At 35.7% G+C, this 14452-nt stretch overlaps 1 protein-coding gene across 1 annotated transcript; it reads right to left on the minus strand.

Moving 5' to 3' along the window:
- Window positions 1-1263: 1263 nt before the first annotated feature.
- Window positions 1264-5325, minus strand: LOC147501180 (uncharacterized). The gene is made up of 3 exons (XM_086603742.1): window positions 5161-5325; window positions 4566-5057; window positions 1264-1359 (listed from the first exon to the last, which is right to left on the minus strand). Exons 1-3 carry the CDS (start codon window positions 5323-5325, stop codon window positions 1264-1266), a joined length of 753 nt encoding a protein of 250 aa, XP_086459868.1.
- Between the last annotated feature and the right edge of the window lie 9127 nt (window positions 5326-14452).

The raw sequence follows: 14452 nt of genomic DNA on the forward strand, positions 1-14452 counted from the left end.
GATCCAAAAATATCCAATGATGTCTGCTAATATTCAATCATATGTGATAAACTGATAATAGCCGCAACACCTTAATATTACATGGACCTGGTATAATGTGCTTCTCTTTTGAAAATAACTGTATCATCCACGGAGTTGTAAACCTGCATAATTGACTACAAAATGCATATATATAAGAAATTGATTCAAAAGAGATTACCGAACCTGTTAAAATTGTGCTTCTTGAGCCAAGGATACCTCATATGGGGATTACTCTCAACCGGCGGATATGAACCGAAGTTGAAAGCAGAAGATCCCTTTAATTTTCAATCTGCTAGATGTTTTTCATGTGTGCAATGACACAACAAATTCCTCAAACTAAACAACATCCTCCACAAAACATGGATTGGAATCAAGTTTGAATAACTTGTAACATTTCATATGATCTGTTCCTGCAACATAATAATGCTGAGACCTAAGCTATATACTTCCTTACCTTTCTAACACCAATACAACACCAAGGTTTATTTGCATCATCCAAACCAAACCAGTTATTTTTTAGATAGGTCTCTACCACACTCTTTCTCAAAGATACCTCGCACAAGTTTTGATAAAAATGAAAATAGTGTTGTGAGCATAATCGGGAGAGAAAATTGAATTTGAACTATAGATTAATAGCATATTGATGCATATTCCAACCAATATCTCTAATCGTGGGATATCAAATAGATACAAAAGGTCATGGGTTCAAACCCATGAGGATAAGTAAGCGAAAAATTGAATTTGAACTATAGCAACCATATTTGAACCATATTTGAACGAAAGCAAAGAGTATATATATATATATATATATATAAAATATAATTAAAAAAACATAAGGGATTTCTAACTATAAGTTCAATTATCATTCTACTGCTAACATTAAAAGATATAAGAGAATGATCATAGAGTATCAATAGACCAATACTCTGTAGGCATTAGACACCAATGCAAGACAATGAATGAAATTGTTTAGTCAACCACATACACAATCAATATAACCAATGAAGTTCTTTTAACTCTGTGGTTCTACCTAATTTTCATTAATCACATATATAAAAGAGTGACTTACAATATTAAAGAATGAAATATTTGCAAAAGAAAACCATCGCCCCAACCTCACAAACCAAATATAAATAAGGATGAACGGAACCTGTGATCACGTAAAGCATGAAAGAAAGAAGACTTAACAACACAAATAAAAGAAAAGATTGTTGCATTTCCAGAAAAATGAAGACCACAACGTCAAGTATAGCTGCATTTAACCTGGATATTGGGAGCAAATCCACCTTCATCACCAACATTGGTTGCATCCTGACCATACTTCTTTTTTATGACACTCTGTGGATAAATTGTAATATAATCATTAAAACCAAGAAAACATCAATAAAACTAACCATTTTTGAAAAAAAGACAAAAGGCCAGAGAGAGAAGAGACGTGCACTCATTCCTGACAAAAGCCAGAACCCATTGTTCCAGAAATGTGGCCAAAGCACGCCTTTTTTTTTTTTTTTTGCTCATGAAGTTTCCATGTGATCGAAATTCAGAGTGTTTGATGAGCAGCAGAGATGAAAATCTATCTTCTTGGCATCCCACACGATCATCAAGGGTGTAAACAAATGCTTGTTGAAGAGCCTCCAAATACCTTTTCAACAAAGAAGACAATACCTTAAAGAGCCGACCAACACGGTAAAACACATGTGACTCTAAAGTTAAGTAAGCAAATTGACGGCAATCAAGAATATATGCCCATCAAGAAGAGTTGATTAGGTTGCTTAAAGAGTTGTGCGCAATTTCCACATCCAGGCATCCCACTCTTACATCACGTTAGAGAGATATTTTGAATGAGTTCATGAAGAAAGGAGGGGAAGTTGAAAGAACTAAATTTTTTGGACTGTTTTTAAGACCCGGCATTAATGGTATTTAAGTGGGTATTAATGGTAAGGCTAACCCGCGTACATTTCAATATAGGCGTGGATTTGGTTTTCGACCTGAATTTACATAAAACTCCTTTGTGAGTGTGTTGTAACTGAAGGGTATAAATAGAAATAAAAATTTAAATGACGAAATAGTCCTTTTTAAAAACATTGAATAATTTTTTTTTATATTTAATTAGGGGTATTTGGTGGTAGAAAAAAGGCTGGTCTAATTTAAAAGGCCAGGTTAATTATGATGTACTTTACTAATAGCAAAATGCTTGGTACGTCATTATTTTACTGCCATTTCAGCATGTATATTTAGATTTGGGTCTTATTCCCGTATCTAAAGTTGCTCTATAAGATTTGGGTGTCAGTCAAGGATGTACCTTGCATATTGCCATTTCAGCATGTATATTTAGAAGATGGAGATTTTTTTTTTGTAATACTATCAAATTAGGAAAACATTAATAATTAGTATTCATGTCTTTTGTATTTTAATTATTATGGTCAAGACCCTTTAAGGTGTCTGTTGTAGTTAAGGAAAGTCCACCCCTTACAGATTGCTAATTTAGTAGAAGCTTTTATTTATTATTATTATTATTTTTTTTTTTATGTCTATGGAATGGAAAGGGCAATTACTATTTTTCTTCGTCAAATTTAGAGAACACAATTATTCTTTGTGACTATGTTTACCATGCCATAGGGACTTCAATTCAACTTAGAACCTATGATGGACAATTGCATTTTTTTTTATGAACTTACACAATATTACCTAATTGTGTTCCACACTTCTAAGTTCCACCTCTAAAACTACGTAACATTTTACGTAATATTTTTTCTAAGAATATATCTGTCGCCACTATGTAAATTTTTTTGTATGTCCGGGCAGATATATGCTATGATGATATTTAATGGCTTATATATTCTTTTAGCGTGCCAGTTTCAGAAGCTAATGAACTGAGTATGCTAAGATAATTTTATAAAAATTAAATGTAGACACCGATATTATATTCAAATACAAATATCTGTCAACATGATCTATTTGCCATTTGCGTGCAGATCACGTATTTCAAATGTGTCAGGGACTTTGAGGACCATATACATTAATCTTTTTTTTCCTCCCATTTTTTTTCATGTACTTAGATTGTTCTGCGATTGCAGCATTGGAAATTATTTGTAAATAGAAAATGATATTTAAGCAATGATATGTATTATGAATGTAATGTAATTTACATGATTTTTAAATTGCAGTATTTGTTACACGTGCAGCTTTGTTAGATTTTTTGAATTTTATGTATAAATTAATAACAAATGAATTAGTAACAATCTGACATAGCTCTCTTCTTGATAACTATGTTCACATTCTCTTCAATAAGTTTTGTGTGTCGTTCATGTGCAGAGCACGTGCATTTTGCTAAAGTACGTTTAATGGGGACGGACGGACGGAACCAATAAGTTGATAGATGTGATCAAAATAAATCAAACAGCTATGCATGAAAACAACTACGTACGTTTGCTAAGTACGTCGAATAGTCCCTGATAAGATCTTAAAATCGAATCATGTTTAGGGGGTTTTTTTTTTTGTTAAAGGTTTAGTGGGGTTGTTGCCTGGCCAGGCTGGCCCAGTGTGGAATATTGAACCTGTAGGTCTATAGTCTTATCAAGGTATATAGCCTTATCAACAGTGACGGAGCCAGGAATGTAAGTGAGGGTGAGCTACTCATAAACCAAGCATAAAAAAAACACACTAATTTTTTTTTAACTAAAAATTCAAACCCGATCACAAAACAAGTATATTTCGAACATAAAAAATCATATAAAATAATTGCAATAAATGTAATATAAAAAAATAAGAAAAGAAAAAAAATAATTCAATCTAAACAAATACTTATTCATAGTTGTCATCGGCGCTCTTCTTTTTTGTCACCCTTCTTCATCTTTTGGAAGCGTTGCAAGATCAACTCGGTATCAATGCTATCAAAAACTTCTTTTTCAATGTATGTTATTAAACAATCATTCAACTATTCATCCGCCATCCGATTGCGTAGACGATTTTTTATGATATTCATAGCAGAAAATGCCCTTTCCACAGTAGCAGTAGCAACAGGTAAAATCAGCGCCAACTTAACAAATACACAAGTGGGTACACAATATCTTTCTTTGTCTCAACCATTATTTTGGCTAGGCTGCTAATTCCGTTTACTTTACCAAACTTAGTATCGGAATGCACATCAATGATATAATTCTCAAGCTAATCCGCTAATTCCATCTGATCTATCTCTGAAAAATCATCGGGATAAAGTCGGGCAAAATGGATCAATTTTTGCTTATCGAAAGCAGCAAATGAATCACAAGGATCAAGACATGCCATGCAAAGAAGTAATTTCGTGTGTTTGCTTCATTAAACCGGTCGTTTAACTCTTGAAGTTGCAAATCAATACAGTGATAGAATAATCCAACACGATAGTAATGTAAATTGGTGCTTCCTTCCGCTCTTCGTCGAGACCTCCCTCGAGCCACATACCTCTCTTCCATATTTGGAACAACCACATCATGTTTGGCACATAGTGAAGAAACTTCAATCAGGAGACTATCCCACCCATCATCTCTCATCGTCTATAAGCGTACCTTTGTTATTTTAACAAGAGCCATAGCATTGACAATGTCTTGGTCTTCATGCTGCAAAGCCTTTGACAAATCATTGCTAATTCCTAGTATCGCTTTCATCAAATGCAAATTTAAGATAAATTCAAAAGACTGCACTGAACTCAATAATCCGTAAGCCTCACCTCTTTGTTCCGAGCTTGAACCATCTTCCGCTATATTATCAAGCACATCAAGTACTGAACCATAACTGTTTATCATGCCAAGAAGTGTATAATAGTGTGAGCCCCAGCGAGTGTCACCAGATCGTTTAAGACTAGTCTCTTCATTCAACCCTTTACCACTTGAAATTTCTCCGCTTTGTAAGGCTGCAACAACTCTAGTCTTCATTGCTTCACGTAACATATCTCGTCGCTTACATGATGCTCCAACAGTATTTACCACATTAGAGAGAGCACTAAAAAGGTTAACAATTGACTCATGGTTCTTTGCAACTGATACAAGGGCTAACTGAAGCTGATGAGCGAAACAATGAACATAAAATGCAGACTCATTCTCTTTCATTATAAGTGTTTTTAGGCCATTCAAATTACCTTGCATATTGCTGGCCCCATCATACGTACCCTTGTCCACGCAGTCTAGATATGCTTAACCCATGCTTAGAGAACAACTCATCAATTGCATTTTTAAGTGTTACTGCACTAGTTTCCTTAATATGCACAACTCCAAAAAATCTCTCAATCACGCAATCTTTCTTGTCGACATAATGCAAAACAACTGCCATTTACTCTTTAATTGATATATCACGTGCTTCATCGACTAAAATAGCAAACAATGAATTTCCATAATATTTTAAAATAGCATTTGTAGTTTCCACAGTAGCTGCATTCACAATCTCTTTTTGTATATCAGGCGAGGTCAATTTCTGATTTTTAGAAGCATTATCAAGAACGTTCTTAATGACTTCGTTATGATCTTTCAAAAATCGTATAAGTTCAAGAAAATTGCCTTTACTGATCGACTCCTCTGATTCATCATGGCCACGGAAAGCTAAACCTTGTCTCAAAAGAAACCTAATACAATCAGTTATTACAGTTAGATGATATCCCTTCAAACTTGGTCAGATTGTCTCTCAAGAAATGTTTCGATATGCTGCTCTTGATTTAGCAATGCATGTGCTGCCCTGTAAGCAATATTATGAGCACTATTTGGTCCTCCAACATGCTCTTTTAATTTGGTTTTCCTTTCCCAATTAGTAAACCCCTTGTAAGAGAAAACATCTCCGCCTCCTTGTCCCCCCTGATCAGATTTAAAGAGATAACAATAGTGACAAAACGCAGCATCTTTGTGAATACTATATTCCAACCAACTAAACTCTCCATACCACTCTTTCCGAAAGCGATGGTTCCTCTTGCCTATTGTCCTTGGAGGAAAAGTATGATTAGGCTGGCAAGGACCCTAAGCAAATATGTTCTTCTCAATCGAGTCCACGATCATTAGGATGATAATCGAAATCTTGTTCCTCAATCCGGGGTCTCCGGAAGACTAGACAAGTCAAGTTCTTCACGATTTCCATGTTGAACCCGCTTTGACGTAGGTTGTTCAACACCACCATCCTCAGTTTCTTGGTGACTTCGCTTTGAAGAGGATCCTACTTCAACACTAACAACATGATCTGTGTTACTACTTGGTTGAGCGGGCAACGACTTTTCTTTGATCAAATACTTTAGCATAGCTATTTAAACAATTAAAATAAATCACCAATCAATTTAATTGAAATTGCACGAATTAAAATAAACCACCAATAATGTTCACAAAATAAAATAATAATCACAAACATATAAACATATAAATAATATGGTTTAAGAATCAGTACAAAAAGACGACAAAAAATTAAATAATATAAGAGTTACCTAGTTACCTTCACAAAACCGGTAGGTGTAAAGTTGTTTGTTTGGGTAGAAAAGTAGAAGACTTAAATTTTAATATATGATAATAGAGAATGGAGGAGAAGAGAAGTAGAGTGGGTGAGGGGTTTTTTTTTTCTTTCTATTTTTTTTTAATAGATACAAGATGGTTTCTGTTTGGGTTTATATATGGGTGGATAAATACGAGACAAAGAGAAACACAAGGAACACAAGTACTATTGGGTTTTCTATTTGCTTTTTTGGTACTATTTGCCTTAACCGAATTTAACCGAATCAAATTTGTACATCCTTTTGTACACATGACATCAGCACATCATATCCTTTTAACCAAATTTAACCGAATCTATTTGTACACATGACATCAGCACATCCTTTTGTTTCCTTTCTCATTTCTCATCAGCACATGCATACTTTTCTTTATCTTTTTTGTCTTTTACCTATACCACTTAGCACTTTCGAGCAGTTGCCATAACTAATATATTTTTTTTTTTTTGGTTTAGGTCAAAGTGAGGGTACGCCAGGGTGTATGCTGGGCCCCCCTGGCTCCGCCACTGCTTATCAAGGTATAGCTAATTAACTATAGCCATTAAAGCTACACTAAAGAAAGTCTCCTTATACTAGGAAAGTAGCTTAGGACAACATACAAAGAATCAAATAAAACAGATTTAGGAATCAGATTGATCTACCTTTGCCCAATTCTGCATGGTAGTGATCATATAGCATTCATCTGCATGGTAGTGATCATATAACATTCATGACCAGGCTTTTGATGCAATATTCTTTCTCCAAATATCAGATGTAAAATCTTTGGGTGATAATACCAGAGGTCTGGGGCTCGAACCCCGCCAGCAACTCATTTAAAACAGGTTTACCCATAAAAAAAAAAAAAAAAAATAAAAAAAATAAAATAAAATTATGCCAGAAAATACAATAGCCAAATTGAATGGAAAGCTAGATCGGATTGAAATTTAATTACCACACCTTTCTCTGATTATATTCCTACTTCAAAATCACCATTCTTATTTATTAAACAAGATGTATATTTTTTTTCCCAGGAAAGGTGAGCATTTAAAAAAAAAACTAACTCCTGAACCTCTCAAGTTCTACTCACATAGTGATCAGGGGCAGCCTTGGTTTTTGTGGAGCCCTAGGCGAGTTCCTAAAGTGTGACCTCTACTAAGGAGTCGCGGGAGAACAATACATAATTCAAAACAATAAAAGAGAGAGGAGTCGAAAGTAGGATGTGCTTCAAGAATTGAAGAGAAGAATAACCGATTGATTTACTAGTTCTTTTTATTTTGTTTGTTTTGGAGTGAAGAATCTCCAGTCTAGTAGTGGGTTTCGATTTACTAGTTCCTTTTATTTTGTTTGTGTTTTGGAGTGAAGAATCTCCGGTCTAGCGTATCACTTACTAATCAAATAGATACTTGGCGTTGGAGGTACATGGACCAAGGATGACGTATTTTCAGTTAAAACATTCTATAGGCATATGGTGGTACGCAACAGAGACGAAGCTTATGACGTACAAAAGTTTCCCATGAAGCTCGTATGGAAAGTTCCAATTCTACTCAATGTAAGACTATTTTTCTGGTCAATGTTGCTTGGAGACACTCTCACGGCAGACGTTCTTATTCACAGAGGGATGCATATTTCACCTACTTGCTCAATGTGTGGTTTTCTTGAGGAGTTGTTAGCCCATTTAACCCTTCATTGTTCCTTTGCTTTGGAAGTGTGGTCCATTTTAATGTGACCCGTGGGACTCTCTTTCCCAAGACTAGCAAAGGCTGACTCCATTGAACAATGACTCGCGAGGTGGCCAAAAAAGAATGGGACTAGTTTTGGTGTTAAACTGTGGAGACTTGTTCCGTATGCAACTATTTGGGTGTTGTGGAGATTAAAGAATGGTCGGATCTTTCGGCAGAACGAAACTCCACCCGCTCAATGCAAGTTGTATTCGAGGTGAAATCGTTTCTTTGGTATTGGCTTGCCATCTATCCAGAGAGAAAGGATTATAGGTTTAGGGATCGACTTGGTTCTCCACTGGGAACTTCTTATCATTGGTGACTAATTAGTTTCTGCCCATTATTGAGGGTGCACTGCTGTTTGTAATGTTGTGATGTTATAGGCCTTGTTAGCAATTTGGGATACGACAAAAATTCAGTTACTCAAAAAAACGGTACGGTCAAATATTTGGCAAAAATTCACAATACGACAATTATTCGATGTTTAATTAATACGTGTTTTAAACGTTTTGTTGCAAAAATTGGAAGTAAAAAATTCGTGATATTATGTTAGTAAATATTAATAATAGTTGTCATTTTTTATAACATAACAAACATATCAAAGTAATTTAGCTACAAAAACATTGAAACCAATTGAATGATGTACATAGGTACCTTCATTTATTTGTTCTTTGATTGAAATTATAGTTCAAACTTCAAAATACACACACCATGACATGACAATTTAAATATTGTCCAAAAAATATAAAAACAAAGTTTTTGGATTAATTTATCACTAAGAATGTAAGAGTGGGGCACTTAAATTAAAGCAAGAGTGAGGATATAAAATACATAAAAAATAACAAAAGCCCAACTGAATTTTCATTATTATTATTTTTTAGCCGAATTTTTGAAAAATTCGCCAAAAACTGAATTATTCGTTTCACAACAAAAAATTGTGAATTATTCCGAATCTTTGAAACATTCGGAAGTATTATACGTATTGTCATTCAAAAATTCGATTCGTGAATAATTTGGCGAATTGCTAACAAGGGTTATATGTGAGGCTCTCTCTTACTTCCGATCTTCTGTATTGTCTCGAGATTATCATATTTTAATAAAATTCACTTATAATTTTTTTTTTATAAAAAAAAAAAAAAAAAACTCCGATCTAGTAGTGGGTTTCTAAGGTTGAATTTTGGGCTTTTACTTATTGTTTATTTAAGGCCTTCATGTTTGGTTTAAGACTAGTGCAAAAACTGGTTAAGTTTAAGACTTGGGGGCCCTCATTTTGGGCCATATTTTGGGGCCCCAGCCAGCCGCCTGTGTGGACTGTCCTCAAGCCGGCTCTAATAATGATATTCTAGTCAAATCGATAAAATATTCGATATGCCATTCCATAGAGGTTATAAAGAGTGGTTTGTAAGGACTCAGATGTTCATTCCTCCAAATTAACTTGCGGCATGCTTTGTGTAGAGGTTTGATATTTTGGGTCTACGACCTGATGTTGTGTTTGATAGGGAATGACTGCACTTTTTCTTGGAACAAGAGTTGCCTACGTATCAAGTTTCTTGGGTAAACTTGAATCAAGCCTTACGTAGTTCATATTTCTCTACTTATAGATATTTGAGCCGACTTTCCTTATTTGCTCCAGGCCGTTATCAAGTGTAGATCCACGTTTTGTGCTATCTTGATAATTCGCCATTACTTCTGATGTTACAAAGTAAATGACTCCTTGATTGGTGCGTTGACTGAGCTACAGGATCGTGGTGGATCATTTGACTCCATAAATGGCTGTGCTTGATACTTGGGACGACTTGGATCTGGGTCGTTGTTACGTTCTGGTGGTGTGGTACGAGCTGGTAGAGATACGACCTGGATTGTGGGCACATGTGTTATAGTGATATGAATGTAGAACGGAGGGTAGTTACACTCTGCGACCATGTAAAGTATAACACCCCATGTTTCCTATTACCAGAATAATAATAATAATAATAATAATAATAATAATAATAATAATAATAATAATAATAATAGGTAAAACAAAATATGATAGATATTAGTAAGGATAGGAAACCCAGTAGGGTTAAAAGATAAACTTTCCTTCCTTGTTTTGAGGGGGGGTTGGAAAACAAAAAAAATGGAGTTCCCTCGGAGTTTTTAAAAACACAGAGAGTTTGATACATTGATAAGCACCCAAAACTGTAATATTAAACCCCAAGAGACATAGCATTTTTGTCGATTATGTGTTTAATAATCATGTAATAATTATATTTTTGTACTTTTGCAGGTTTCCGCATTTAAAATGAATATAATGATAAAACATGCATCGAAGTACGGGAATACTGGAATATTTGAAGTTTCCCACTCAACCCCAGTGAAGCCCAATGAACCCCGACTAGAGCCGAAGTTTCCAAAAGAACAAAACCCGGTCGAGCGGGTCCACATATAAAGAAGCAACAAACTAGAAGCTCAAATTTGATAAACGGGTGCCGGCGTTGGCTAGTGAATACGCCGAGGCGACCAGGGCCACAAATTCTACGCAAAGACAGAAAGTTGTAAAAACGCCAAAATCGGCGCCGCCACTGGACATACTGAGTGAACCCGCTTTGCGGGCCCAAAGGCATGACGAGTCAGCATAGGCAGGTGGCAAGTGATGGGTTCAATTTGGTGCCACCTTGCAAGCTAGAGGAAAGACACGTACCAATTCAATGTTTTAATTGAATTGGGCTAAAAGACGAAACCAAAACATAAAAAGATAAAACCTTATAAAGAAAAAGACAAAGCTAAATTAAACCGGGTAAAACCAAAACTTTGTATTTCAAAGTTTTGAATCTCTCAATTCAACAAAAGGCCAAAACTCAATTAAACCGCTCTCCGGTCTCCGGCTACATACATATATGAGGGGTAGCTTCTTCATATATTTTCCTTCAGCATTTTCATGCTTTAGTTTCCGTTTAGCAGATAGTTAGTTTTATTTCAGCACTTACATTCCGTCATTTTCATTCCAGTAGCTTAAATGATGTAAGTCATTTTACCCCTTAATAACAGTCATTTCTTTTCTAGTTTAATTCATGTCCTGCATTTATTTACTTAATGTATACAGCAAGTTTTATTATTCCTTCAATGACCATGAAGTTAACCCTCGGGGGGGGGGTTATCTTTTCTTCGTGTGAGAATCCGGATTGACTCTTTAATATTCTAGAATCACTGCTTAGGAATTAGGCATAGATTAGACATCTGGTCCCAAAATGACTGAGACTGTACAAATTTTGAGTGCTGATGCTCCATAACAGTTTCGTGCATGACCCAAAATGTCTCGCTGGACTTTATGGTGTCGAACGACTCTCCAATTTGTCCAGCTGATGTGGAATCGAGCCAGAGCTGAAATGATATTCCAGAGATAAAATATTAGTTCAACTTCTTATGCTAGTCGCGATGCGGCTCGAGAGATGGGCACGCGCTAGGGATCAATACTCGACGCCGTCTCCGAACGCGAGGCAATTAGAGATGTAGTGGCGATGGTAATATAAACTGTTGAAAAATGATTATTGCATGAGTATGATTAACTCTCTCCCTGTTCTCTATCTTTGGTTATCTACATCAAAATCACCGTAGTAATTTACATTATTTGCATTACCGTTAATTAATTAAAACCAACTAAAAAACCTAAAATCCTACTCACCAAAAGTTGTAATTCCAGTTGTGAACCTTTTCCGAGCCCTAAGGTTTGAACAATCCCTTACTCGACCTATCCTACCAAACCCACGTGAGTAAGGTAACTTGACTAAAACGTACGACTATACAGACTTTGAACTTGGGACTTTGGTCTTTGGACTTCGGACTTCGGAATGTGGACCTCGGACTTAATTAATCAAGAAAACCAATAAACGTACAATAAAATGCGTTTTGATCATACATAGAAGAAAGAAAAGAGTTTTACTGAGAGAGGAAAAGGAAAGTTTTTCTGATAGATAGCTGATAGTCGAGCTAATCACGGGTGAGTAGTTACATTTTGTTTTCTATTTCACGTGTATAAAGAAAAACTTTTACTGTCCAAGGTCTTTTCCGCTCAGTATTTGTCTGTAGTTCTGCTGTAGTTATTATGCGTCCTTGGTCGAATAGTTAAAAAATGGTTCACTGTTGTTGTTTTGATTTGATAAATTATTGAAACTCGAAATTATATAACTGTTGGCACTCTGAAATGACTGTTATGACGGCGCGAGCCCAAAAATCGTTAGGCCTATTGTTTTAAGTTTGCATGTGATTATTTGTTTTGGTTGATGGAGTGTTGTTTTGGTTGTTGTGAGTTGTATCGGTTTTGGTTGACTTAGGGTAGTGGTAGTGGTAGTGGGTGTGTTGGAGCCATAGTTCGGAATTTCGAAATTCTCAGAATTTTGACAAATCTAAAAACCGATATTTATTAAATTTCGACCCCTATTACATTCAGAATTTCGGATGGTTTTAGAATTTCGGATATTTCGACTCTATATTCGGAATTCCGGTTTTTTGAAAAACTGAAATTTCGGGCGGAATTTCGGAGTTTCGTTCGGAATCACGAACTATGGTTGGAGCACCGGAGAGTGCTGTTGAAGCTTGAAGGAGCGATAATAGCGTAAAAAAAACGTGATTTTTGAAGTGTAGGGAATTGAGTTTTTATGGTAGTGAAAGATGGGGTTTTTCATGGGGGTGGGTTAAAATCGATGGGATGAAAGTGGAGGAAGAGGAAAGCTTGTGGTGGCTGGTGGAGGAGGAGACCTGCTGGTGAGAAAGAAGAAAGAAGGGGTGAGGACGATCTGTTTCTGTTTTGGTGGGGTTTGGGCTTGGGCCGGAACTAAGTGAGTTTGTTTTCTTTGGGCCAATTTCATATTAGTTTGTCTTGGGCCGAAATTTATCTTTTGTTGTTGGGCTGGTTTTAAATTTTATTGTGGGCTGGTCCATAGTATTTTAAGTGGATCGCATAGTATTCTAAGATCTGTTTCGGTGGGATATTTCAAGTTGGGCCAAATCAGTTTATGGGCCGGGTTAAGGCTTAAGTTAGTGAACTGGGTCAGTTTAGCCAGGTCGGTTTAGAACCATGGTTTAAACTGTTTTAAATATGGGTTGGGTGAGGACCGATTTGGATGACCACCGGTTAGGACTATTGAATGTTGACCAGGGTTGACTTTGACTAAGTTTGACCTTTAACTCGGCAAATGATTAGGTCTATTGGGATAGGTCTAGGGATATAAGCGTGTTTGGCTTTAGGCTAAAACTTTGTATATACACTTGTGTACGTGTATTAACTACTATGTGATATTTTAGTCTTTTATGATATATGACGCTATAACACTTAGACATCAATCTAATTAATAACACGTAAATAATAATACGTGAAACAAGATATTCCTCGGTTCTCTGAAATAATATATGCAATAAAGTTCAATAATGCGTAAACAAATTTACCACCCCTTTTTGAATCTCTGGTTTTGGAAATGAGATTTTATGACTGATGATGTCATATGCTAGGTGAACATTTATTAAATGTGCCATAAATGGCCCGTTAGCGTTATAAAGGGGTATTTTTATTGCGGTCATGAATGACAAGGTATTCATTGAATGTGCATGAATGACCAGATTGTTTGGACTGCCCTAGAGAGGAACTAAGGTATTCGCCTTGCGGGTTAGTTGTATTCTTTGAGTGTACAGGAATGTAGGGTTGGGTATTCCTTGAATGTGACATAAATGACCCAGGGCATTCATTGAATGTGTCATGAATGACCTGGGTTTTATGCCATAAGAGGCTTGGTTTTATGAGAATTAAAAGTTCATAGATGGCTGTGACTCACAAGTACGAGTTTACAAGAGGGATATATTTTTTTTTTTATGCGAGACAAATAAGATTAAGAGCTACATAAGGCTTGATTCCAATCTTGAAAGATTTGGATACGTAGGCAGCTTTGAGCAAAAGTGCAGCCACCATATTACATATTATATATTAGTTTAGTGATAACTATGTGGTATCAATTAGACTTCAATGTCTTAAATGAGGTTTTGATTATGAGTGGAAATTTGACTGGTTGAGCTAAATCCTTTTATTGTGATGTCTAACTCTGTTTTTGCAGAGGGGTAGGATCCGTTAATCTTGTATGCAGGGACGTAAATATCCTACCCTAAAAGAACGTGCTGGCTTAAAGGTAAAGTATATAAAACTCATATTTAAATAAGTTATCATATGTGTATCTAATTAGTGGAATGTAAGTGATTTTTATACTGTGAGTTA

This window comes from Coptis chinensis, chromosome 4 (genome assembly GCF_015680905.1).
Source record: "Coptis chinensis isolate HL-2020 chromosome 4, ASM1568090v1, whole genome shotgun sequence".
In the NCBI taxonomy this organism is placed as follows: Eukaryota; Viridiplantae; Streptophyta; class Magnoliopsida; order Ranunculales; family Ranunculaceae; genus Coptis; species Coptis chinensis.